We start from the raw sequence: 25,472 nt of genomic DNA on the forward strand, positions 1-25,472 counted from the left end.
TAAATTGTTCCCACCAGTGCAGGACACAGAAAACACCTCCAGGTGCAGCCCCAAGAGCAAATCCCGTCCCTCTAAAGCACATATCTGCATTTTGGAACTCCAACCACCCTCCTGAGCAAATCCATCCCTCTAAAGCAGATACCTGCATTTGGGAACTCCAACCACCCTCATGAGCAAAGGCCATCCCCTCTAAAGCAGATATCTGCATTTGGGAACTCCAACCACCCTCCTGAGCAAATCCTGTCCCTCTAAAGCAGATATCTGCATTTGGGAACTCCAACCACCCTCCTGAGCAAATCCTGTCCCTCTAAAGCAGATATCTGCATTTGGGAACTCCAACCACCCTCCTGAGCAAATCCCATCCCTCTAAAGCACATATCTGCATTTGGGTACTCAAACCACCCTCCTGAGCAAAGGCCATTCCCTTGAGCACCAGTGACAATAACTTGGGCCAGTACATTGAACCAAAACTGAGTTTTAAGTCCCAATTCCCAGTAAGAACCAAGCCACCCAAACTCTCCAGTCCAGCAATGAAAACACTGTGCTTCCTTCCCACCCTCCCTGGGTATCACCCCTGTGTCTGCTGGAGAGAGCACTGACATTCAGGAGTTCTCAGCATCAGGTGGAGCCAGAAACCAGCACAGGAACTATTTATTATTTGATAAAGCCATTGATGAAATGTGCAACTGCTGTGCTGATAAACTCCAGAGCAAAATTCCACCAAAACTGAGCTTCTCTCTACATCCAGAAATTGTGCCAGGCTACAGCATTTCTGACACAGGGCAGAGCAAGGAAAATTCCAGTTACATTTTATTTCTTTAGAGGTGAAAACCACATAAGTAATCACGGATAAATGCATTTAAAATGCCCCTACTTGTAACAGCCAAATAATTTGCATTAAATGCCCTTTAATAAGCCGAACAAATGGACTCAGATTGTTTCAAACATCCTCTAGTGAAGGATAATGAAATAGTTCTATTTGAACTGCACCTATCACTTATAAAGAGAATAATTATCACTAAAAGAGAGAAATTTCCAAAATCACTTCGATTCTGACACAGTCTAGCAGTGCCAAATGATACCTGACATCCTGAACTTTCCCCTCTTCCAACAAAGGAATACATAAATGCTGGGGTGGGGGAAGAAATCGCTGTAAACTATGAACTGTCTGTGAATAACACTATGAATAAATGACACATCAAATCCAGTTTTCTTCATTGGAAGGGAAATTGCATGGAAAACAAGGTGGGCTGAAGGCATTTACCAGGCAACCATGACTTGTTAGATAAATAAACTCTGCCAGCCAACAGCTTGTGCCAGTGTCTTGGCAGGTCTTATGTACAGGTTCTAACATTAAAATCTCATCTTTAATTTTAGAAAAGTCCACAGTCATAAAATAATGAACCAGCAAAAGTCAAGAGAAACTAACAGCAAGCTCTGGAGAGCCATAGCTGCAATCTGACACACCCTTATTAAAGGGAAAAAGAAGGGAGGAGGTGCAGGAGTCAGAACATTGCTAAAGTCTAAATGGGCTTGGAAGCACTGCTGAATTGATTTGCTCTGTAAAGCTGAGAGAGGCAATTCAGGGCCTAGATCAGGATCCAAATTTGAGAGACATTCAGAACTGTGGATTCAATTCCAATTGACACATCTCAGCACCTGACAAAGGTGGATCCTTTGCCTCTTCTCAAAACAAAAACAAATCAATGTAAGTTCTGTTCAAAGGAACCATTTGCATTTGGTGACTTTCCTGAACAATATTGCCTAAAGGCATGATTTTTTTACCTCAAACCAGTTCTGACATGACTGCACTACAGGATCATGTTTAAATGTCATCTGATGATTCCTATTAAAGTGCCACCGTTTCATCGCTACAGCTAATTTCATTCTAAATGAATTTTCAAAACCAAGACTAAAGTTCAATGGAAGCCTGAAGCTTTGAGGACTTGTGAAGCTTTGAGCCTGAACTAGAGCGATATCCAACTTTAATCCGTGAAATAGCCAAGGCAACAGACGAATCTCTGCTGCTTTGAATAAAGCTATAATGCAATAAAGACCTTCCAGATGGACCTTGCACCATAGGTGTTTCCACATTTGTCTTTCAAGACCAGTCAGCACCACCCTTTCATCTCCAGACTCCTGGTGACACTCCAAGGGAAAAAGGAGAATATTCTAATTCCATTATGTCGCATACAATTGGAAAAATTCCTTTTACCAGCTTGCTGACATTTCAAAGCACAACACATCAGCTTATGGAATCAATATGAAAATGTAACTAATGGGCACCTGCAGTGAATTGTTGAGCACTATCATGTGATCCTGATCTTTTATCAGACTGGGGTTATTCCTCAGTAAAAATGTAACAGCAATAATTCACAGTACTCCCCAGTCAGCTGCAGGTACTGTTGTAAAAAGAACTTGCAATTTACCCCAAAGTAAAAAATATTTTTCCTATCCACATTATGATAACAAAAGGTAATCAAGTGCTGCAGTCATTTCCATTTTACAGATGAACAAATGAAATCTGCCAGGTGACCTCAGCATTCACATCTGCACACACAGCTGGGGAGAGAATTACAGAAAATAGGGAACACCCCTTGGAATTGCTTGCTCTTCCCTCTTCTACTGTGATGGAATGACAAGGGAGCGTGTTCAACACATATACAGGGAAGAGAGTTCCCTATTCCTGAATTCCTTTAGTAGATTTCTCTCCAGAATTATCAAGGGTGTAATTATGAAAAAGAGAAGCACAAAGACTTTTGATACAGTTAGAGCTCAGTAACATCTGTCATAAAACACTGGTTTTTTTGAGCACCTATTAAAGACAGAAAATATAGCAATTAGTCACTCTGCCAAATAAAACACAACTTCTTATTTTTAACTGTAAAAACAAGGCCATCTAAAAGCCAAAGATTTGAAGACACAGCAGGATGGACCTGCTGAGGAAGGACCCAGTCAAGAAGGATGCCAAGCTCAAGCAGTGTCACATCAGCTTTTCCAGGGGGCAGAGGCTTTGCACTCAGCTGAGGCAGGTGCAGCTCTCCTTGGCTCCTTGGTGCCAAAGCCTGTCACACACACAGTCACCCAACAAGCATCTCACAGCACAGACACTGCCCAGAAAATGAGGGGCCCTTTCTCTCTAGCTGTACCACCCATCTGCTGTATGGGTCGAGTCTAAACCCCAAATTACAGCTGTGCACAAAGAGAAGCATCTTCTCCATCTACACAGCTCAATGCTGCACACCTGCAGCCATGAAACATCAAAGTTCACATCCCACCAAAAGAGCAGAGACAGAGAAAGCCTAGATTAGGCTCATCATTCAAAATGTGGGAATGCAAGGAATAACAACAAAGTATGCTATGAAGTATGACAAAGCTGTAATACAAATTGATGCTCTGCAAGATTTTACATAAATCTGTAGCAAAATTGAAGCCCTCATGAGTTTTTAGAATGATATTATTCTAAGTAGGTATCCACCCCTCACTAAGGGGCAGCCAAATTCAATCTCTCTCTTCCCCCAGGTTCTGATCAGTGAAAATTAGCAGGTGTTCAGAAGTCAATGCTATATTAACTTCCCCACAGTAGTTATTTATTCTATTTGGTACCCTTTATTTCATGCCAGCAGAGTGAGAGGTCATTTGATTCCACAGTGCAAAAATCAAACATTCTGGCTGTTTCCAGAGAGATATGAAATTAGAAAGTAAAAAAACCACCACTTCAAGTCGTGAAAAAATGATTTAAAAGAAAAAAAGATGGATAAGGCATAACTGCTGTCTCCAGCACACACCCACAGCACCAACCCAGCGATGGCTGGAAATGAGTGCATGAATCAAACACACTTCAGCAGCCCAGCAAATACAGGCCACTGGTCAGGCTTCAGTCTCCACACGAGTGTGATGGCCTTGCACAATGACTGACAGGGGAATTCAGCTCAGACAGCAGGAATTAAAACTGCTAATTAAGCCCCAAAGCAGCAGGGTCTGACTCCATGTCCACCAAGGGAGGTTTCACCTGGCTACAGGGGGCACTGGAGCAGGAGACACCACAGAAGGTCTGGGCCCACCTGTCCTGCTCTGCTTCTCCCCCAGCACTGCTCCAGGAGAGCATCCTGGAGGGACAGGGCATGGAAAACACAAGGATGGGCACTGCCCTGGCCCAGCCCTGCTGCAGAGAGCACCTGGAGCTGCCAGGAGGGCAGAGCTCACCCTGGCAGGCACATGCCCAGGGCACAGCAATCTCTGCAGCTTGTAGCTCTAAGGACACATCGACCCTTTCCCTGCCATAAGCAAAATTATCCTTTCCAACACTGCTAACTTGACATCCCACCAAATCACCCATGTCTCCCCAGTCTCCTCCTGGCGTGTTTCATCAGGGTATCAGTGCTCTCCAAACAAGAGACCAGCAACTATTTTTAAACAAAGGAAAATCCAGAGTTTCTACCCCCCTGCCCCCCTCCATGAGCTCTGTTCTTGTAAACCACTGAATTCTTGGCTGAAGTTCTGGAAAAGAAAAAAACTTATTCAATCTGAGGCAGATGCTTGGCACAGAATCCTTTAGCTGAAACAGTTAATGGTTGGGGAATTTATAAGAAACTAAAACCAAACTCTCCTAATGACAACTCTGTTAGAAGTAGTGCTATTAATCCTGTTTGAAGTAATAGTGCAAGAAACTCAGGGTTTGGGGGTTTTTTGGTTTGTTGTGGGGGTGGTGATAGTGTGTGTTTGGTTTGAGCTCAGGAAAACAGGTTTATCTTATGCATCAAAAAGCACATTCTACCTGCATGAGGAAATGGCAGTATATTAATGTAAGCCTCACTTTTATTTGTTCAACACGACACAGAACCAGCAAAATGAGAAAAAACTCCACGGGACAGAGAAATCAAAGTTGCATCGTTTACAGAGCGCCTCTCATGTTCTCTAACCTCTCAGTGTTTAATATCCTGCAGTGGATATATGATGTAAGCAACTCCCAGAACAATCCCTTTTTTTTTTCCTGGAGTGTCCCAGGGATAAATTAAAGCCATACCACTGCAACTGCTGGGCTGCAGGACCCAGCTCAGCCCTGCTCTCCCTCCCCCCTTCCTGCTTATTCAAGCAGTAAGTTGATCCCAAGGTGATACAAACTCACCATTCTTTTTTTTTTTAATAAAAAAGTGTATTTTATGTGCTTTATCTCCCCTGAAGCAGTTTCCAGAGGAATTAGAGGCACACCAGGGTTGGCACACAAAAAGAGGGTAGCTCAGTTTGGGAGAGGGCAGAAACCTGGCAGCATCAATTTCCATTGGCTCAGGCTGGTAAGGAACAGCACCCCCAGGCAATACAACTGGTTAGAAAATGGAATTTCACAAGGACAGAAATGAACATTTCAAAAGTTAACTTTCACTCTTAATCAGGAGGAAAAATTAAATGGTTACACAGAGTTACAATGCTTTTCAGCAGTTGTTTGGAATGACAAGGCTTTTCATCCCAGCTCATTTTTGTAACAGCAATACAATTCAAAATTACAGAAAAACATGAACAGAATATCTGTCAGTTTATATCTGAATACATCTGCTTGAAGTCAAAATGGTCACTTGATGTGTAACAGGTCACCAAAAACAGAGAATCATCTAAGTAAATTGACCTCACCCATGACACTTGTAGCACCAGTGGATGGCAAAATCAGGTTAAATTCTTGCAGCAATGTACAATAAAAGCGTCCACTTAAGGGGACTCGTCTGGCTGCTCACATCTGTCAAGCTGCTGAAACTGCACAGTTGTAAGAGCAGGCTTTGCTAATGACAGTGGCACTACAACTCGCATGATCTCTGTTATTCAAGCAAAAAAAAGTGCCAGCAAAGGCTGTCTGCAAGCACAAAGGTACTGACCCAAGATGTCAGCCTGCAACAGGAAGACATTAGCACATTTCTTAAGTGTAATGGGAAAGAACCACTTAGTCCCAATGTACTCCCCTAACGAAAAGTTCACTTAATTGACCAGGGCTGCAGAGCTGCCAGTAATTTTAGTGATGGGGGTGACACTTTGTTTATGGAATCCAAGCTCTGCAGATTAATATGCTTTAGACTAGCAAGGAAAATAGAAGAGTACACTCACTGGGTAATTTCACTAGATACAGCTGAAAAGAAAAATGCTGACCTGAGGCTGTGTATTGACCCAAAAAAATGTGAACAAATAGATAAAGAGAGAGTATTTCCATTTGCTAACTAAAACACAGGCACTGCTGGGCTGAAATGATTTCCAGAGCGAGATGCATCCGCAGCTTTTAGCAGATACCTCTGAGTGAGGAGACTGCAGAAGCTATGAACTTTGAATGCACCATTTGTCCGTCCCTGTTTCAAAGGGGTCACATCTGTCACTAGAGCCTGAGCCAGTCCACAGAACACAAAACAGTACAACTGCTTGAAGAGCTGAACACTGTGAAACTGTTTTGCCAGGGTACTGAGTCTGTAAGGAAGGCTGAATAAAATATAAAGGACTCAGGCCTCTAAGAGCAAGTCAGGACAAGAGTTTGAACTAGACAAAAACAACTTTTCTGGCCAGAAAGTTATTGCTAATGACTATGAAGGACAGGCAAGTGAAATTTCAGCCAAATTCCTTAAGCTAACACCTTACAGCATCCCAAAATATTGCCTGGATTTTTATCACTGGACTGTTTAGGTTATAAACAAACCAAAAAGTCCCACTGGACAAGGTGGCCAAAGCGGGGCCAAGTCTTTCAGCAAAATGGCAACCACAGTGGGTAAGAGACAAAGAGCAAAATGATTGCCAGAAGTAGAAAGGCAGAGGTAATCCTGGCAGCAGAGAGCAGGTACAAGCCCTGCTAACGCCTCCCTCACACCAAAGCCGCCTCCTTTGTGTGGGCAGCTCTCCCTGCTGCACGGGAAATGTCCCCTCCAGGCTGACGGACAGGTGTGGCTGGAAGCCACCCAAAACACGCATTTGCTTTCCCCAGCATCCTCAGTTCACCTTCTTAACGTCCCTATTGGATGGTTTTCCATTACTGCCTTTACACCCCAGTTGTCTCAACTTGTCGCCATTTTAACATCTTTTATCATAATATGCTTTTTGTCTCTCTGGGAATAGCTGGGACACTTCTAGTGCAGCCTGCCAGATATGAACCACTGCCAAAATCTCGCTGTGGCAGCACAAACTTGCGTGCAGCTTATGAGTAAATAAACAAAAATTTACCAAAGCCCTGGAGAAAACTGGGATTCTGCACAGAAATCTCTGACACCTCCCTCATGGCATGGTCACACCCTGAAGATTGCAGGCTTTAATTTACTTTTTTTGTCACTTAACTGTCTTAGATAGACACAACCTTAACCACACCTGGGAACAAAAGCTCTGGAAGATTTACTGCAGAGGGGCGTTCCCTTGAGAACTCTAACCAGGAAAGTTTGTATTCCAAAACTTTTGGCAAATTCGCCATCATTCAGAATTCTGGCTATTCCTTACAAGCCACCTTTTCAGTAGTGCTGAACTTCTGCTTTGTCATTAGAGTTTGAAAACACAGAACTAAATCCCAATTCACAATAAAACCCCATCCCTTCATCCCAAAGAAGAGAATTTGTCAATGCTTACTAACATTTGGCCATTTAAGAAAGCATAACATTGTGCTGTTTAGAACTTAATTTTACACAGATATTTAGTTCTGCAATTCAAGAGGCAGACATACATTTATGCATTAGAAAAGCGATTACAGGGATGATATTTTATATCACAGTCATGCACTTAGAAGCAGCTTTGAACAGCCATTTGTAGTACAACTGCTGGGTGTTTTACTAGGTAAGTACAGTGTCTAATAAACTTTGATCTACTACCAAATATGAAAACAAAGTAAAGTGGAATATTAATAGCACTATCTCCATTTGGAAAGGGTTCTATCCAGAAGAGAGATTAGCCACTTATAAAAACTCCACGCAGCTATAATTTAACATAATGCAAGCTCCTGCTATGCTCTTGGCTGGCACTAACGTGATGAAATTGAGAAAAAGGAAATTTAGGAAGTTTTCCGTAACAGTAGGGCATGCCACGCTACTGAACTTCCAAAATAAGATACAAAAAAACCTTGCTGCTTGATTAATTTAAAATCAGAAAGAAACAATATTGAAAATAAAGAGCCTGACTCAGTGTCCACTGCAGTGTAACAAAAACCAGGATGCACTGCAGGGTTGTGGGAGGCAGAAGGGCAGAGCAGAACCCTGGCAGGTGCTGTGCCAACCTATGCATGCACAGCTGTGTTTGCATTTGGGCTCAAACACTGTTCCTGTACCTAAAATCCTGCTAACTCCACGCACCTTGAGCAACTGCTCCTGTTCAACACTTCCTTGCACTTCGAGATGCTTGTGCAAACAAATCAGTTCTCTGGCTGGGCATCCTTAAACGCTTTTTTAGGGCTCAGTGTACTTGCAGTTTCTGTGAGCCCTGTTCTAGCTCACTGCTAATAGGAAAATGAAGATCCCCACTTACCTATCCATTACAAAATGAAGCAAATCTGTACATGTGTGTTCACATTTCGCCCTGCCTCAGAAAAGCTATTAAAATAAATAAATAATCTTCCTTCAAGCTCATGAATACCTCCTATAGGCTATAAAGGGGCTTAAGCACATGCATTAGCACTTTGCTGAAAAGAGGTCATTTCCTGAAAGGAATATATATACACTTGGGATTTACTTATGTAAATACAATTTCTCACACATCCTCTCCACCTAAGGAGCAGCCATCCAATAATTGGTATGTAAAACATGTGCTTGCACCTAAATGCAAGAGCACTTTTGCACGCTGACTTTTATACATCCTGCTCTGACTAGAGGCATGGCTTAAATTAAATGCCAAGCTTCTTTCTTGAGATTGAATGAATTAACATTACTGGCCAGATAATAACCCCAGCATAATGGCGCACTGAGGCCTAAGGCAACATTTCGTGAGAATTTTCTTAGAAATTCAAGCCTGATAGGAGATGCTAATGAGTTTAGAGAAGTAAATATGGCTCTTTAAATAGCAAACGACAACTTGTCTATAACAGTAAGTTTCTCAGCACATTTACAAACGTTTTTGCTTGCGAGCTACAAAGTGACTTTCATTTAGTTGGACTTTAGCTCTCAAGAACAATCACTATCCTCACACGCCAACAAAGAGAGCGCAAATACACGAGGGGAGCGCAAATGAAACGCTCATTAAGGCGCCACAGGAAACTATACAAACACCTTATTTAATAAGTTTAATTAAGTGGCTCTTTTCTAAATCATACAGTGCCCAACAATGCTCAGGCCAATTCCCCGCTCAGAACCTCTGCCTCTCTTCCCTGAAGCAAGGTAATATTTTGTCTTTTCCTCTGGCAGAGCAGAGCCCCGGGGCCCCCAGAGCAGCTGCTGGCAGTGCCTGGCTGGGGCACCATTCCTGCATGGCTGAGGCAGGTCCAGCAGGGCTCCAGGAGCTGCGTTGTTTATAAACTCTCCCTGTAGCACTTTCTCCTGCCTTCATGAAGAATCATAACCTATTTCTGTTGTACAAATACCTTCCTAGAGGAGCGCCCATACACTGGTGCCTAACTCAGCATATGAAGGATGAGGATCCATTGCAGAGGATGGAAGCGCTGGTGACCATCAAAGCAGCCCCACACCACGCCAGGCACTCTTCACAAACCTTAATCCCGGGCAGTCTCTGAAGGTGAGCATGAGGCTGATCTAATTCTCACCTCCAGGCTACAGCAATCAGAACAGAAACCTGCATTTTAGGCTCCTCACATCGGCACTTTCAGAGCGTGTCAAGTCACCGGGCTGTCCATTAATTTTAATGCACGTTGAAATGACCGGCATTAAGAGGCCATGCAATTTTCTGCCGAGTACTTTGTTTTCCCTGCCGAATGGGGTGGGAAAAGTCCTTTTATGAATTGCTCCTGATTCCGCTCTTGCTTCACCCTTGAGATATTCCTGTATCTCTCACGGCTGCCTCCACAATCAACTGCCCTGGGAGAGAGGTTGGCAGCGCTGGACCGAGCTAAACAATGAAGAGTCTTTTAGGAGTAATCTTCTTACGACAGTCAAAGAGCAACACTAATACCAGCAGGATAAACGGCAAAATTATGTTTTTATTCCTAGGAATGGCAACAACAGCAGGCATCGCAGATAGCTTAGGAAGTTTCCACACCCTCCCAACCCAGACGAGGAGGAGGGCACGGTTTAATAAAGCATCCACAACCATCATGCTTCGTCTGAGCAAGAAAACAAGAAGTGTTGAGACACGGCAGTCACCTACGATTCTGCACAGAAATCTCCCTTGGGAGCATGCACTGTCTGCATCCCTGAGCCACTTCAGAAGAGATTTGCCTTTGTCAAAGGAACTCTCTCATCACAGAAGTTCAGCGATGATAAAAACCAGCACATCATCCAAATGACCCCTCCGCTAAGCCAAACCTGTTCCTCAGCTGTCCCTTTAATCAAGATAACAAGCATCTTGTCCAACCCAGGTGACAGCCCTTCCATCCAGGCTCCGGAGCTAGCACCGCACCATTCCAATAGAATTTAAAGGACGCTATTCCCAAACACTGTCACCGTGCCGCTCCTGGAGCTTTCACTGCTGCCCAAATTCCGCCCCAAGCCGGCGCTGGGACACCCCCTCCCACAGAGACGCTCCTTTAACACAACGCAGTAATTAACAAGCATCTGTAAAATCATCATTGTTAAGCACGAAAGTAAACTTTGCCCGTTTCTCCTCTTAGACAAACGCAAGCTCGCAAGGTTTCCCACCATTCACACAACCGGCGAGCGAGAAAGCAGCAGAGAGAGGCAGCGGCAGGACTGAAAGGAAAAGGCAGGAGGAAGAGGAGGAAGGGGCAGCTTAGTTCACACGGCTGACAAGATCAACTGGTGCCCGCGCCGCTTACCTCCGCAGAGCAGCGCTCCGAGCAGCAGCCGGGCCGCCCGCGCCATGCCGAGGGGCGGCCGAGGCTCCGGGCCGCGTCCCGCGGAGGCTGCGGGGCTGCTCCGCCGTTAGCTCTGCGCGCCCGCCGCCCGCGCCATCGCTCCGCGCCCGCAGCGCCCTCAGCGCCGCTCCGCGCTCACCCCGCCGGAGCCCATGGCGGCTGCCCCGGCCGGCACCGCTGACGCTCCCCGGACAAAACTTTTGAAGCGGCTGAGCAAAGGGAGGGGGAGATGCGAGAAGCGGCGCGGCTGGAGCGTCCCCACGGCCGCTGTCCGGCTGCGCTGGCCCCGAGCGCCCTCCGCCGCTTTCTCCGCCCGTGTGAGGGGCCGCGGCGCGCTCAGACACTTTTCCCTGGGAGGAGGGAGGGAGGGAGGGAGGGAAGGAGGGGGGGATGGATGAAGGGAGGGGGCACCGCCGAGCCCCACCCTCAGGGGCGTGAGGGGACGGGGACGCGCGGCTGAGGCGGCGATGGAGCGGGACCCGCGGCCGATGCGCTGAGACAGCGGCTCAGGGCGAAGGGCTCGCAGGGCTGAGAGGGGCTCCGGGCAGCGGCCCTGGCAGCCAGGGGAGCCCGGGAGCCGAGCGAGGGACGGAGCGGTCCGGCCCCGGCCTCACCGCGGCGCTCCCGCTGCCTCCGCTCCTGCTGGGCAGCGGCGCTTGGGAAAAACTGCGAGCTGCGGGAAAAGAGCCCTGCCAAAAGATGGGAATGCCCTGCGTGCGTTCCTCTCCGGGCAGAGGAAAACCCACCGCGGACCACCTGGGCCCGCCCGGGTTTGCCCCACTTGTGTTTCCCCACCTGTGTTTCATCAGGCCCCGCCACCGCCTCCTCACTCTCTTGTTTTGCCTTTTATACACGTTCTCAGTCCCATCTTCCAAAGTAATTCACAGGCAGCTGTTTCATCCCTATTCCTTTAGTTTTGATGCTTTCCCCTGGGCATCTTGGATAGCTGGCGTCTCTTTCCTCCTTCTTGTGGCAAAATAAAATGTAAATATTTGTGGCCCAACAGTAAACACACTTTCAATGATATTTACTACAGCTGTAGCACACAGCAAGCAAGGGGCAGGTTGGTATCAAAGTAGTGAGTATTTGAAATATACTAAGTGCAGTATTTGAAATATATACTAAAGGTGGTATTTAAAATATACTAAGGGTTTTTTTCTCTGCTTAGGAAAAAAACCCTTAGTATAATTCAAATACCGCCCTTAGTGTATTTCCACAAACCCTCCACGAACACTCTGTGACAAAGCAACACCTTTAAATGGTGGCTTATTCCCCATCTGCTGGTTTTATCCTGAGAAATCAGGCTCTGATCCTTCAGGCAAATGCAGCCCTGTAGCTGGCCAAAATCAGTGAGGCTCTATCTGTAGTCAGTTCCTGAAAAAGATGTCAAAGTTTGTTAGTAGATATTAGCCTAAAAACATGAGTAAAGCATCTTTTGGCAGATTCTAAAAAGCCTATTGTTTGTGCAAGACATTATCCTGGTTTGATAAGCCAAGTCAGGAAGGAGTTCCCTAGCACAGAGATTTCCAGGGAGGAACTGCAGAGAACTTTGTCAGGAGTGTGCTTTGTGCTGTCATGGTTTACATGATTTTATTGTCAGTAGCAGCTAATTCAAATGTGGAAAAAGCAAAAAGAGGATATCATAAGGATGAAATTTCAATGTAATTTTTCCCACAAGAGTATAAAGAAGCGTTTCTCATTGAAAAATTCATTCAAACATGTGTAACTGCTTTAGTGTCTTCTGCTTGATTGTAGATTTCACTAGACACTACAAGTACTTGTTGGATGAGTTTAAATATAAGAATCCAGCAGTTGACACTAAAACACAGCAGCTATCAAACATTTATTTCCTGTATCTTAAATTTGTAGATAATGTAGACAATTCAGCTCATTTATAAGAAAAAGTAGCCACGGTGCCAAGAAATGCTATTTCTTTCCAAGGCAACTTTCACTAAGGGACCAAAACCCAATCCTATAATATTCATAATTCATAAACTACCAACATCTGTCTTCTTTGAATTGTGGAAAAAACAAACCAGTCTGATGTAAATTAGATGGAATATGAGATTATTCAGAAGTACTGACAGGCAGTAGAGGTCCTGTTTATCGAGTCTGAGCTGGAGTCTGCGCGTTACTTGTATGAGAACAAAGTTTTGCAACTTGCACCTTGAGTCCATGGATAAGAGGCAGAAGTCAAATAACAGGTGAAAAAATGGTAAAGAAGTCTGGACAGAATAGGTTTTGCTACAACTGTTCTTACTCCTGTGAAATTTGATTTCATGTCCTTCTAGGTACAGCAGTTCAGGACCAGAATTTTCAGTAGCAGCTCTGCCTAAGATGATTTGTTTGGGCATTTTCAACTGAAGGAGTTAAGTACACAAATCACACTCAAAGAACCCAGATTAATTTATTTCTTAATGCATTTATAATGAAAATATGGCTTGCTGTGAATAGTTTATGACAACAACTCAATTAGCACCAAACAGAGCAGTGTGTCTGAAGGCAGAGGACGGTATAGTAGGAGTCCTGAAAAAGGAAACTGTAACACTAAATAATACAGAAAATGTCATTACCTACCTTTGATACAGTCCAAATTATGTCTCTAAACATTAATCAAAGCCATTTAAATTATCTCTAATCCTGAACAGGTTTGGATTTTGTGATGTTTGATTGCTCCAGAGTAAGTTTGTACGTTTAAAGTGAAATTTTGACATTTTATTAATGGTGATTATTGTGCTGCTCCTCACATTATTCAGCTGAAGGTTAGTTTGGAGAATCTATAGAACATCAGAATGTCAGGAATTTGTTTTGAAGTCTTTATGGGCTCTCATGACTTTGAATAGACAAAACCAAAACTTTCAGTCTTACATGTAGCATATTCCCTGCAAAAACTGTAAGGAAATAAGGATCACGCTCAGAAGCAGGGAGAGTGATTGCACTAAAGTTGGCTTCCTAAGGTCAGTCAGCCTCTAAAAATGTTCAAATGTACCATATAATGTACTTTAGGCTGAAAATGCAGCCTTTGAGGGCTCTCAGCTCCCTCTCTATATTTTGCCAGCCACGATGTTGAAATCACGTGCCAATTCACTGACCCAATGCTAACAAATGAAAGCAGAAAGAAAAACCCATCAAATCAAAGCTCCTATTTCCATGTGCAGGTAGCAATTGCCAGAGGAACCCTCCACCCCCTGTGCAGGCGTTGGGGTGTTTTGTATTTTGTCATGCAGAAATTCTGTTCATCAAATATATCTCACCAGCATTTCTCAGGTGAAAACATGATCATATACTTGGAGAAGTAGCATTCTGTGTAGGTGATTGAGCATGATAGTAGGTACTATAGCCATCCAAATTGCTATTTTTTTGTTAGGGAATACAAAAGCTATATAGTTGTCTTGTTCCGTGCATGGGATGGATAATGTTCATCAGAAAATGGAAAAATAATTGAAGTATAAGACTGTACACAATCTTTTTAATATGAAAATGTGGGGGATTTAAGGCAAAAATTGACTAAAATTTGTGCTGAGTAGACTTTCAATATTAAAATATTAACCAATATTAAAAGAAATTCAGAAACCTGTCAACCAACCCTAGGACTGGACTGGCAGCAGAAGTGTGTCAGAGGGAATAACCTGACAGAAGTTCAGAGTGCAGGAGCTGGGACTGGGATGTTCCCACAGCTTAGCACTCCTGACATACCTGAGTGCAAAAGACATTGCAGTCTGCAATGGTGACTTTAATAACCCTGGAATGGAAAGTGGTCCCTGCTCAGTACCCTGTCACTCAGGCAGAGTTCAGCTGCCCTGGGTCTGTGTGAGAGGGTTTGGAGTGATCCCAGCTCTGTCTGTGATCCCCAGCTCTGTCTGTGATCCCAGCTCTGTCTGTGATCCCCAGCTCTGTCTGTGATCCCAGCTCTGTCTGTGATCCCCAGCTCTGTCTGTGATCCCAGCTCTGTCTGTGATCCCCAGCTCTGTCTGTGACCCCAGCTCTGTCTGTGATCCCAGCTCTGTCTGTGACCCCAGCTCTGTCTGTGATCCCAGCTCTGTCTGTGACCCCAGCTCTGTCTGTGATCCCCAGCTCTGTCTGTGACCCCAGCTCTGTCTGTGATCCCCAGCTCTGTCTGTGATCCCCAGCTCTGTCTGTGATCCCCAGCTCTGTCTGTGATCCCAGCTCTGTCTGTGATCCCCAGCTCTGTCTGTGATCCCCAGCTCTGTCTGTGATCCCCAGCTCTGTCTGTGACCCCAGCTCTGTCTGTGATCCCCAGCTCTGTCTGTGATCCCAGCTCTGTCTGTGATCCCCAGCTCTGTCTGTGACCCCAGCTCTGTCTGTGATCCCAGCTCTGTCTGTGACCCCAGCTCTGTCTGTGATCCCAGCTCTGTCTGTGACCCCAGCTCTGTCTGTGATCCCCAGCTCTGTCTGTGATCCCCAGCTCTGTCTGTGATCCCCAGCTCTGTCTGTGACCCCAGCTCTGTCTGTGATCCCAGCTCTGTCTGTGATCCCCAGCTCTGTCTGTGACCCCAGCACTGGCTGCTCCTCCAAGGCCTGTGGAGCTGCTGCTCACTTTGAGCTTGCCATGCACTGCACTCCTGGCACTGCATCATCCCAGGGATTCTGGCTTTGCTGTCACCTTAAACAAGGTCCCTCAGTGTCCTCAGATGTGAAATGTGCTAATGACACCACGTGCTTTGGGGATGGATGCAGAGAGGGAAGAGCTGCACATATATTCTGCTATTCTTTAAATTGGTCAGACTGGGTGAGTATCTGTCTGTGTCATTTAATGTAGCTTTCTGCTCCCTCGTGGAATTATTCATTATTATAATAACTCATTCTCTTTAAATACAGAATTTGAAATCCTTAGAATGTGACTGTGGCCAGTTCACTGCAAGTGTCCATACAGAAATCACATCCTGTGTTGTCCCATCTATACAGGATTCAAAAGGAAGAACAGGAGAGGGATGCACCCCAAATTCTGCCAGAGATCTGAAGTCACATAAAGGAATAGAGTGCAAAAATACTCAACACTCGGTTTTATGCCATCCCTGTGCCTGGGTGCATTATCATCTCTCTTCTGCCTTCTGTGCTTTGTTTGCAGTTAGGAGTATTGCCATTTAAAGTGATTTTATTATACTCCAGTGTCAGCATCTATCCTTGTAATAGAGATATCACTTGTATCTCTCACAGTTACTCACTGGTGCTGCATGCAGACAGCATGGCCTGGCTTTGTATTCAGCACATCTGAAAGGGGTTTTTCTACCACAGGGCCTGGCATTGCCATCTCTTTGGCTGACAAATGTTTTTAACAAGGGCTGGGGATCACAAGGTACCAATATTTGCAAAAGGAATCAGTTCACCTGATCTTTCTTGGTACACCATAGGTATCTACTGTATGCATCAAAAATTTGGGGTGCCACAGGTGGATACCTTCAGCTTGAGGAGTGAAGAGGTGGCTTTTTGGACCAGAAGACCACTCCTCAAAATGCAACTGACCCCACAAAAACCCAGTAATATCAAAATCACTGAGACCAGAGGGATTAAATTGTGGCCTTCCTTCCTACCATTCAACACAGCTACCAAAACACCCACACTGGCAGTAAATACTCAATTACCAGTAACATTTGGGACTATGAGCTTCCAGAACACAAACACAATTTCATCATTTGAGGACAGCAAATGCAACAGAACTTGGACAGAGCCAAGAATGAGTATTTATTTTCATATAGCAAATACTTACTGAAGTTCTGCTGGCAGTATTTTTTTTCAATCTGTAATTATTCTCCTCTTTGTTTCTTTGTCTTATCCAAGTATTATAGCCTGGGACTATATATTCTTGGGAAGGACCATGCTGCAATAATTATGAGCTCTAGGTTCTATTGCAATGGAATTCCATAACCCACTAAGTCTGTGCCTTACACAGCACTTTTCATTTGTGTATTCTCAGTATTTATATATATGAATGACCTTTGGAATGATTCACCCACAAGTGTTTCTGATCCCTCTTACTCCTTCTCTTCTTGTTTACATAAAGTAAAATAAATTAAGATCTGTTGATAAGCTTTAAGTATGAATACCATGAGGCACTCTGGGATATTTTCTGCAATGTGAATTAGTGTCCTGCTTTCAGCTTTAAGACAATTAGTTATCTTCATGTGTACTTACTCTAGAAACAAAATATCTGTCAGATACAATATTTTCGAAGGTGTTTGTCACCTCCCTGCTGCATATTTGGATTTGCCTGCAAACCTTTGGAATACTCAAGCCCCACGTGTTGCAGGCTGCACTGACAAAGGAGAGCCGCTTCCAAGTGCTGTGCCCAGGATAAATTGCTAATCCGGGGGAGCCCCTGACACCGAGCTGGAGTTCAGCCAGTGCCTCCAACTCGTGCTAACAGTTACTGGTCCCTGGAGCTGCACCCAGGGATGCACGGAACGGAGCTGGGCTCTGGGAATGGTCGTGTCAGTACTGGATCCTCGGACAGGACAACCGAGGCACAGCCGCAGGAGCCAGGAGAAGCCTCCTGTCAGGCGGATTTAAGCCGAGCCGCTCTGAGACTGGGCTTGCCGGGAGACTCCCGGCTTGGATCGCGGCGCTGGATTCCGAGGATGGCTTCCCGGGATGGATGCGGCTCCCGGGATGGATTCTGGGGATGCGGTCCCGGGCCGATCGCGGGGATGGATTCTGGGGATGCGGTCCCGGGCTGGATCGCGGGGATGGATTCTGGGGATGCGGTCCCGGCATTAATGCGGCTCCCGGGCTGGATCCTGAGGATGCGTTCCCGGCCTGATCCTGAGGATGCGTTCCCGGGCTGGATCCTGGGGATGCGTTCCCGGGTTGGATCCTGGGGATGCGTCCCCAGGCTGGATGCGATCCCCAGGCTGGGTTCTCAGCGCTCGCAGCTCCCCCTAGCGCAGGAGGAGCGCCGTGGTTGCGGCAGCGCTCCGGGAGCGCCGCGCCCCGGCCGGGCGGCACCGCCGCACCGCTCCGTACCGCATCCCCGCACCGCATCCCCGCTCCGCATCCCCGCTCCGCATCCCCGCTCCCATCCCCGCACCGCATCCCCGCACCGCTCCGTACCGCATCCCCACACCGCATCCCCGCACCGCATCCCCGCTCCGCATCCCTGCACAGCATCCCCGCACCGCTCTGTACCGCATCCCTGCACAGCATCCCCGCACCGCTCTGTACCGCATCCCCGCACCGCATCCCCGCACCGCATCTCCGCACCGCATCCCCGTACTCCGCACCGCTCCACATCCCCGCACCGCATCCTCGTACTCCGCTCCGCATCCCCACATCCCCGCACCGCTCCACATCCCTGCACCCCGCACCGCTCCGCATCCCCGCACCGCTCCACATCCCCGCATCCCCGCACCGCTCCACATCCCTGCACCCCGCACCGCTCCACATCCCCGCTCCGCATCCCCGCACCGCTCCGCATCCCCGCACTCTCCGCACCGCTCCGCATGCCCGCACCCCGTTCCACATCCCCGCACTCTCCGCACCGCTCCGCATGCCCGCACCCCGTTCCACATCCCCACATCCCCGCACCGCTCCGCATGCCCGCACCCCGTTCCACATCCCCGCATCTCCGCACCGCTCCGCATCCCCGCACCCCGCACCCCGCGCCCATCCCGCGCCGTTCCTCGGCCACAAGCAGCGCATTTTCCCTGCCTAATGAACGGAACGCGCCGCTTCTGCCGGGGCACTGTTGGGCTTTGATGCGCTACAATTAGAAGAGGTTCTCATTTAATTACCCAGCGTAATAGGACCTGAAATGCTGAAATTCAATCTTTCACGTAACTGCTGCTTTTCAGCAGCCCTCTGGGCTGATGAGGATAATGTTACAAACTAATGCATATTATTTATAAAGAAAACGTTGCAAAACAAATGCAGTCTTAGAAGGGTATAATGCTTCAAATTGCTTTAATAGCTGTTTGATTACTGTGGCCAATAACTGTTGTAAATCAGTGAAGAGGCAATTAGATAGTCCTAGTTAGAAATTAATAATAGTCTAGCAAGGAGCAGGAACTTTTAGATGTTACTTCTGCCTGGTTTTATTTTTTTCCCCAATCAAATGAAGGAAATTTGCAACAAACAGATTTTAAATGGCACTTTAGATACAGCTGTCTTTTAATAATAAGAGTGCTGAGTCTTGCCTGTCACAGGGCAGATTAAAAAAACCTGAAACAAAAAACCACACAAACAACCAGAACTAGAGGAGTATTAGGAAAACACTTTAGGCATCTAATGGGTTAGGATAGCCATCTAAACAGGTTTTGAGAAGCACGTGCACATGCTGCAGGAACTGTTTTGTTGCAGCCTCTTGGCTCTTCTGAAGGTCCTAAAGACTTCCTTTAATATTAGGATATATGTATTTACTTTCCAAAACTCCCTCCAGGTGCCAAAGTCATATCACAAAATCATGCATTTGCTGAACTAAGCCCTACCTTATGACTGTCTCCAGGGGATAACAAATCTGCAATTTCAGTTCACTATGCAGTGTCCAGTGCTCAGGCATTTTGTTATATATTAATTAATTAGTAGGCCTGAAACAGGCTACAAAGTTGTTCTAGCAGGGCATTCAGTTCTCAGCAGAAATGCTGGAATCACCCCAGATACAACTCTTGGTGTCTCAGGGCTTGTGTTAGATGGCCTCCAGAGGCCTCTTTCAATCTAAAACACTCTGCAGTTCTGTTCTTTATGGGAACCTGAAAATCACTGTTACATTATGAGGAGGAGAAGAAGAAGAAAAGAGTGATAACTGTCCATGCTGAGCTCTCCATAAATATGTCTCCAGACTAATTTACATGAAATTACCAGTGCACCAACAGAAGTAACCTGGATGAATTTTCATTTACAAGTGTCACCAATGCTACAGGGATCACTGGCAGTGAGAGTAGGACATTAAAGTGAGGGATGACCTCAAGGCAAGAAGTGTTAGAGAAGGTTGTGGGATCAATGGATAGCTGTCAGCCCAGAATGTTTCTTGCAGGAACCACCACCACTGTTACTATAATGAGAATTTTAATTAGAAATGAAAGGCAATATGAGTCTACAGATGAGCCAGAGACTATTAGTTATGTTCCCATTAAATATTTGTGGTCTGAAGAGCACAGTTTGGCAGGCTGTGACATGCAGAGTGATGATGTAAACTTCAGAACATCCCCAGGGACCGACAGGAGCTCCTGAGGGGGTGTGTAAGTCTGCCTGCTCTTCCCTCCTCAGTAACATACACCAGGTTCTGTGGTTCCAAAAAGCAGCTCAGTTTCTGAAGTGATGTGTTTTATTTAGATTGAACAAGATCAAGGCAGAGAGCTCTCCACAGAACTGTTCTGTCACTGCTTGCTGCTTTTTTGAACATCTTTGCAGACAGAAGTTGGTAGAAGAGGAACTTGAAGATGCCCAAAAAAGAAGTAGACTGAACCTGGAGGTGTGTGGATAATCTCTGATGCTCTGGGCTCCATTGTGTGCTGGCAGCCCAGGAAGCCAACTTTGTCCTGGGCTGCTCCAAAGTCAGTGTGGGAAAAGATCCAGGGAGGGGATTGTGCCCCTGTGCCCTGCTCAGGTGATTTCCCACCTGCAGAGCTGCCCCAGGCCTGGCCCAGCCCAGGCAGGAGCTCCAGGAGGCTCCAGGATGAGCAGAGGGATGGAGCAGCTCTGCTGGGAGGAAAGGCTGGCACAGCTGGGAATGTTCACCTACAGAGGAGAAGGACTTGGGATGACCTGAGTGCAACCTGAAGTACCTGAAGGAGCCACAGGAAACATGGAGAGAGAATCCTCACAGGAGCCTGGAGTGACGAGAGGGAATGGATTGGATCTGCAAGAGGGCACATTTAGATCAGACATTACAAAATAATTCCTCCCTCAGAGGGGGGGCAGCCCTGGCACAGGTGCCCAGAGCAGCTGGGGCTGCCCTGGATCCCTGGCAGTGCCCAAGGCCAGGCTGGACACTGGGGCTGGAGCACCTGGGACAATGGGAGGTGTCCCTGCCATGGCAGGGGTGGCACTGGGTGGGATTTAAGGTCCCTTCCGACCCAAAGCATTCTCTGATGCATTCCACAAATTTTAGGGCTTCTAATCAATAGTTTAACAGGGCCATATGTGAAGCAGACAGACTTGTTTAACTCTTGAGTGTCAAAGATAAATCACACTATCAGAACAGGAGGACTTTGTCTGAAGTACCAAGATGGAAACTTGGCATTTTAGACTGAGAGTTATCTTTCCATTGAATGATGGCTCACACATTTAGTGCCAGGAATAGATTGTACATGAAGTCATTTTTGTCTGCTAACACAAAAAACAGCTTTAGAAAGACTCCTGGAGGAACTTTTATAAGTTTTCTTGATTTTACTGTGCTTACAAATTTAGACTTAAGGCTGACATCATGATTTTTATAATATCAGGAGTGCTGTTCCTCACTGGCCCTGCCAAATTGAGAGGTAGAAAGGGAGAGATTGTCCAAATTTCCACAACTACATTCAAGCATGCATGAACTTAAAGCACAACTGTTCCATGAGACAACCTTGCATTTTCCCTAAGTGTAGGGTAAGAACAGTCAACAGTTAAATTATTGCTCTTGGTAGAGATGATTAAATGGCATAAATAATGAACAATAATGGAAAGGTAAATCAGGAATTTCATTAATTTTTATATTAATGTTAGGCCAAAGAGATATTCAATAGAATTGCAATACAGCAATTTTTAAATCGCCCTTATGAAGAGAGGCAGTGTCTGTGGAACTCCTTCCCACAGACACCAGCAGTGGAAGTTATCAGCAGTGTTATAAAAGTACAGGAAATTTATATTGACAACGTCTGAAATTACAACAGTAGCATTTTCAGGAAATTTAAAAGCTCTCATTCATCAGAGTATTAACCACCTTTTAACCAAATAAATTAAGGAACTCTATTTCAGGGGAAATTATCTTGTAACAATACACTGCATTAATCCAAATCCCTTACTGCCACTGCTTCTAAGAGGGTTGAACATGAGGCCTTTTGCTACTCAATTCTAATTTTATTATGAGGCTTCATTTAAAGCTACATGTGACAGCATGCAAGAATACTTTGATTTTAATGTCAATACAATAGAAGCATTTTTATTAAGAATGTATTTTGATTGGCACTTTTCTTCTCTAGAGTATTTATAATAATATTTATTATCTGTTATATTGTTATGCATTATTTTAATAGTATTTTATTATGAAATCATTACATTGCACTGGCACCTGCAGGTTGCCATGCCATGTCTGTCCAAGGCAGGGTACAAAGTGTCTCTGATAAGTCTGGATACAAAAGCTTGCAATCAGCAGTGTAGGAATTGAACTTCTCTGTAATTTTCTGCTAAGAAGACTTGTGCTGTTCTTTCAAAACAATCATTGTTCTGATTTCAAATATCAACTGCATTTTCTTCTCCAGAACACAATGACTTCCATCCAGAGGAAGGAAATAACTGCATACTCACAACCTGTCTGTAAATGACATGTCAATGACTTTTGTGTAGGACTTTCTCTGTTCTGTGGGATGGTTTTGCTTGCCAGAACAGCCAGGAGATGGTTTTAATGCCCCTTTCTTGCTTTCTTGCTTTCTTTCTCCTAGGAAGGTAACAGTCCCAATCTTGTTCTCAAAAACATCCATAAAATCCACCTCCTGACCTGCAAGAACAGTCTGAAGTGTTCACCATCTTCTAGAATGTCAGCCTGAGGACATTTGCCATTTATTTCACAAAAGCTTTTCCTGTTCTTTCCTTCTGATGGTGACAATGATTTAAATATCACATTCAGCTGAATTTCCTATTCTCACTTCTTGGATGGGGAAACTAAACCAGATGTTGATCTTGCTGATTTATTGCTGTGCCACCATACCTCTGTACCAGCTCCACTGCTTTCTTCACCTCCTCCCTGCATGTCTCTCCTGGTTCTCTTCCACTGAGCTCCCCACCAAAATGATCCAGCTCACACCAGCCATTGGGAAAAATAATAATAAAAAAATAAAGAAGCTGATAGCTGATAAATTCAATCAGTTCAGTGAAGATTCCAAACAAGCAGCATAGCCAGGGCAGGGGAGGCAGCTGGGAGCAGATGAGAGGGCAGAGGCAGAGGGGAAGGAAGGAGAAGCAGGTCTGTCCCTTTTGGGGGGTTGTTGGGCTGTGGAGTGAAGCAGGTCTGTCCCTTTTGGGGGGTTGTTGGGCTGTGGAGTGAAGCAGGTCTGTCCCTTTTGGGGGGTTGTTGGGCTGTGGAGTGAAGCAGGTCTGTCCCTTTTGGGGGGTTGTTGGGCTGTGGAGTGAAGCAGGTCTGTCCCTTTTGGGGGGTTGTTGGGCTGTGGAGTGAAGCAGGTCTGTCCCTTTTGGGGGGTTGTTGGGCTGTGGAGTGAAGCAGGTCTGTCCCTTTTGGGGGGTTGTTGGGCTGTGGAGCTGATGCAGGTCTGTCCCTTTTGGGGGGTTGTTGGGCTGTGGAGCTGTACCCCAAGGAACGAGGAGAAGCCACCAGAGTCCAGCCTCCAGCTGCTGCAATGGACTGGCACAGCTTTTGGCAGCAGTGCATCAGCAGTTCACACTCACAGCAGAGCAAATCAGGATATCAACTGGCTCTTTTCCCCCCATGGTTCCTGTTCTTTTTCTAATTTCAGAGTTAAGTGAGAGAAATGTTTTCATCTGTCCTAATTGGAGTCAGAGCAGTCTCAGCTGAGACAGGAGAAGTTTCCCCTTTGGAGGGATCTCTTTACTGCACCTACCAGGTGCCTGCTCGTTCCTCTTTTGATCATGCCAATGTTTTACTCCAACTTTTATAAACAAACATTTGCCTTGGATAATGTAGAGGAGCGCTGGGGTATTCTGAGGGCACATTCCAGCCCCAGAGCCGCTGTGAAAGGCCACATTTCCAAGGTCAAGAGGCATCTCCTCTTTAACCCAGCAGCAGAGGCTGAGCCCGGCCATTCTAAGGGCCATTGTCCCCTCTCCAGGGCTGCGGGGCTGAGCTGATGGAGCAGCAATCACAGCAGGTGGCTGTGCCTCCTCCCGGGGGTGCCGGATGTGTCTGGCCCCGTTGGGAGCTCCAAGGAAAGCCCCAAGGGGTTTTTAGAGCGCAGCAAGGCCCAGCCCGGCGGGTTTGTGCCGTTCGCACGGCAGAGGGCCCCGTCGCACAGCTCCGCACCAACAATGGCACCGCTGCTGAACTGCCTCCATTTCCACAGCCTCGCAGAGCTACTCCAAGCAGCTCCAGGCTTGCTTGTATTTGTCAATATGCGGTTGTTTCCTGTCATGTTGGGAGCAGCAGCCATTAGCAACATGATGAGCAAATGCAGGTTTATGGTAGTAAAATTCATTACTTTGTTGGACAAATAGTATCTTCTGACTGAGGGGATTCTAACAAGCTTCTGTAATAATTCATGTCATCTTTTGCACCCGTGCAGAATGTGCAGTGCATTACAAAGTCAGAATGTGATATTGCTCCATCTTACCCCACTCAGAAAAAGATACAAAAAGATCCACGGTTTTGGAGCAACAGAGTGACAAATAAAAATGGGCTGGAACAGCCACCAAAACACTTTTACAGAAAGCTGTGCAAACAGATGCAGAAATCACATGGTATCCAAAGAGTTCTTGCCCCCAGAGCGAGTCAAACAATCTGAAAATACTGGTGCTGGAAATCTGCTACTATGGGACAAAGTAAAAATGAAGCTTCCTTTGAAACTTTAAAAGTCTTTTTGACACAGTGAGTGTTAGACTTCATTAAAAATAAAGTGACTCATTACAGTCTTTGGCTACTGAGGAAAAGGACAAAAACAATTTCATTATTGCATTGAGAAATTATTTAACATCTTTACACTGATGCTTTTCCACTTCTAAAGATGCTAGTTTGGGACCTAAGAAAATGAGATTACTAATAGGTTAATATCTATCCTGTATGAATGGATATGGTGAGAATATTGTTGAATTTTACTAAAATGTCTTTTTTTGTTGTTATACTGTGATTAATGGTCTTGATCAGACTGAGGCTCCACTTCAGCTAGCAGATTCCAACTTGAGAATACAGCCTAGTCAAAAATGCAAAAACTAAAGGAGAAGCAGGGAAGTAAAACACCTTCTCCAGCCCCCTGGTATGTCAGGTAAATGGTGCTGGTTCCACATGCAAGGATGCAGCCAAAGGCCTGGCTTGCCTTCTTGGAGCTGAGTGGAGGTCTGAGAAAACCTTGTGTTGTTCCTGGGGAATGTGAGATTGTGAGTGTGCACCAGTTTGGGATTGGAAATACCTTCTCATCACCCTGGAGAGCAGATGGCTTGCTCAGACCTTTTGGAGAAGAGGTGGTTGCTGGAGAGAAGTCTTCAAATGCCGACATGGAATTTGTGTGCTAAGGACTGAAAACCCCTGCATCAATGGATGGGAGACTTTGCACTGACTTTCAAACACAGTGGGTCAGGTCTGGAGCTGAGGCATCAAAACTGTCCCTCCAATCAACTGAATGTGTGTCCAAGCTGATGAGCATCTGGATTCTAACACACTTTTCATCATGCAAATGTGAATAGCAAGACACAGACATTTGCAGATGGAAATAAA

The 25,472-nt window shown here is 45.8% G+C and overlaps 1 protein-coding gene and 1 long non-coding RNA gene across 2 annotated transcripts in view; both read right to left on the reverse strand.

Annotated features, from left to right (window-relative positions):
• The window catches only part of TMEM132C (transmembrane protein 132C), a 175,763-nt gene extending 164,219 nt beyond the window's left edge, over positions 1 to 11,544 (reverse strand). Inside the window, exon 1 of the mRNA XM_077187983.1 lies at positions 10,886 to 11,544. Coding sequence (XP_077044098.1) covers positions 10,886 to 10,931 — 46 coding nt within the window. The 5' untranslated portion in view covers positions 10,932 to 11,544. The remainder of the gene's footprint in view (positions 1 to 10,885) is intronic.
• A 5,063-nt stretch (positions 11,545 to 16,607) lies between these two features.
• LOC143695465 (uncharacterized) lies at positions 16,608 to 18,620 on the reverse strand. The gene is made up of 2 exons (XR_013184673.1): positions 18,538 to 18,620; positions 16,608 to 17,756 (listed from the first exon to the last, which is right to left on the reverse strand). It is a non-coding gene; the product is annotated as an uncharacterized LOC143695465 (long non-coding RNA).
• Between the last annotated feature and the right edge of the window lie 6,852 nt (positions 18,621 to 25,472).

Source organism: Agelaius phoeniceus, chromosome 18 (genome assembly GCF_051311805.1).
Source record: "Agelaius phoeniceus isolate bAgePho1 chromosome 18, bAgePho1.hap1, whole genome shotgun sequence".
NCBI classification, from domain to species: Eukaryota; Metazoa; Chordata; class Aves; order Passeriformes; family Icteridae; genus Agelaius; species Agelaius phoeniceus.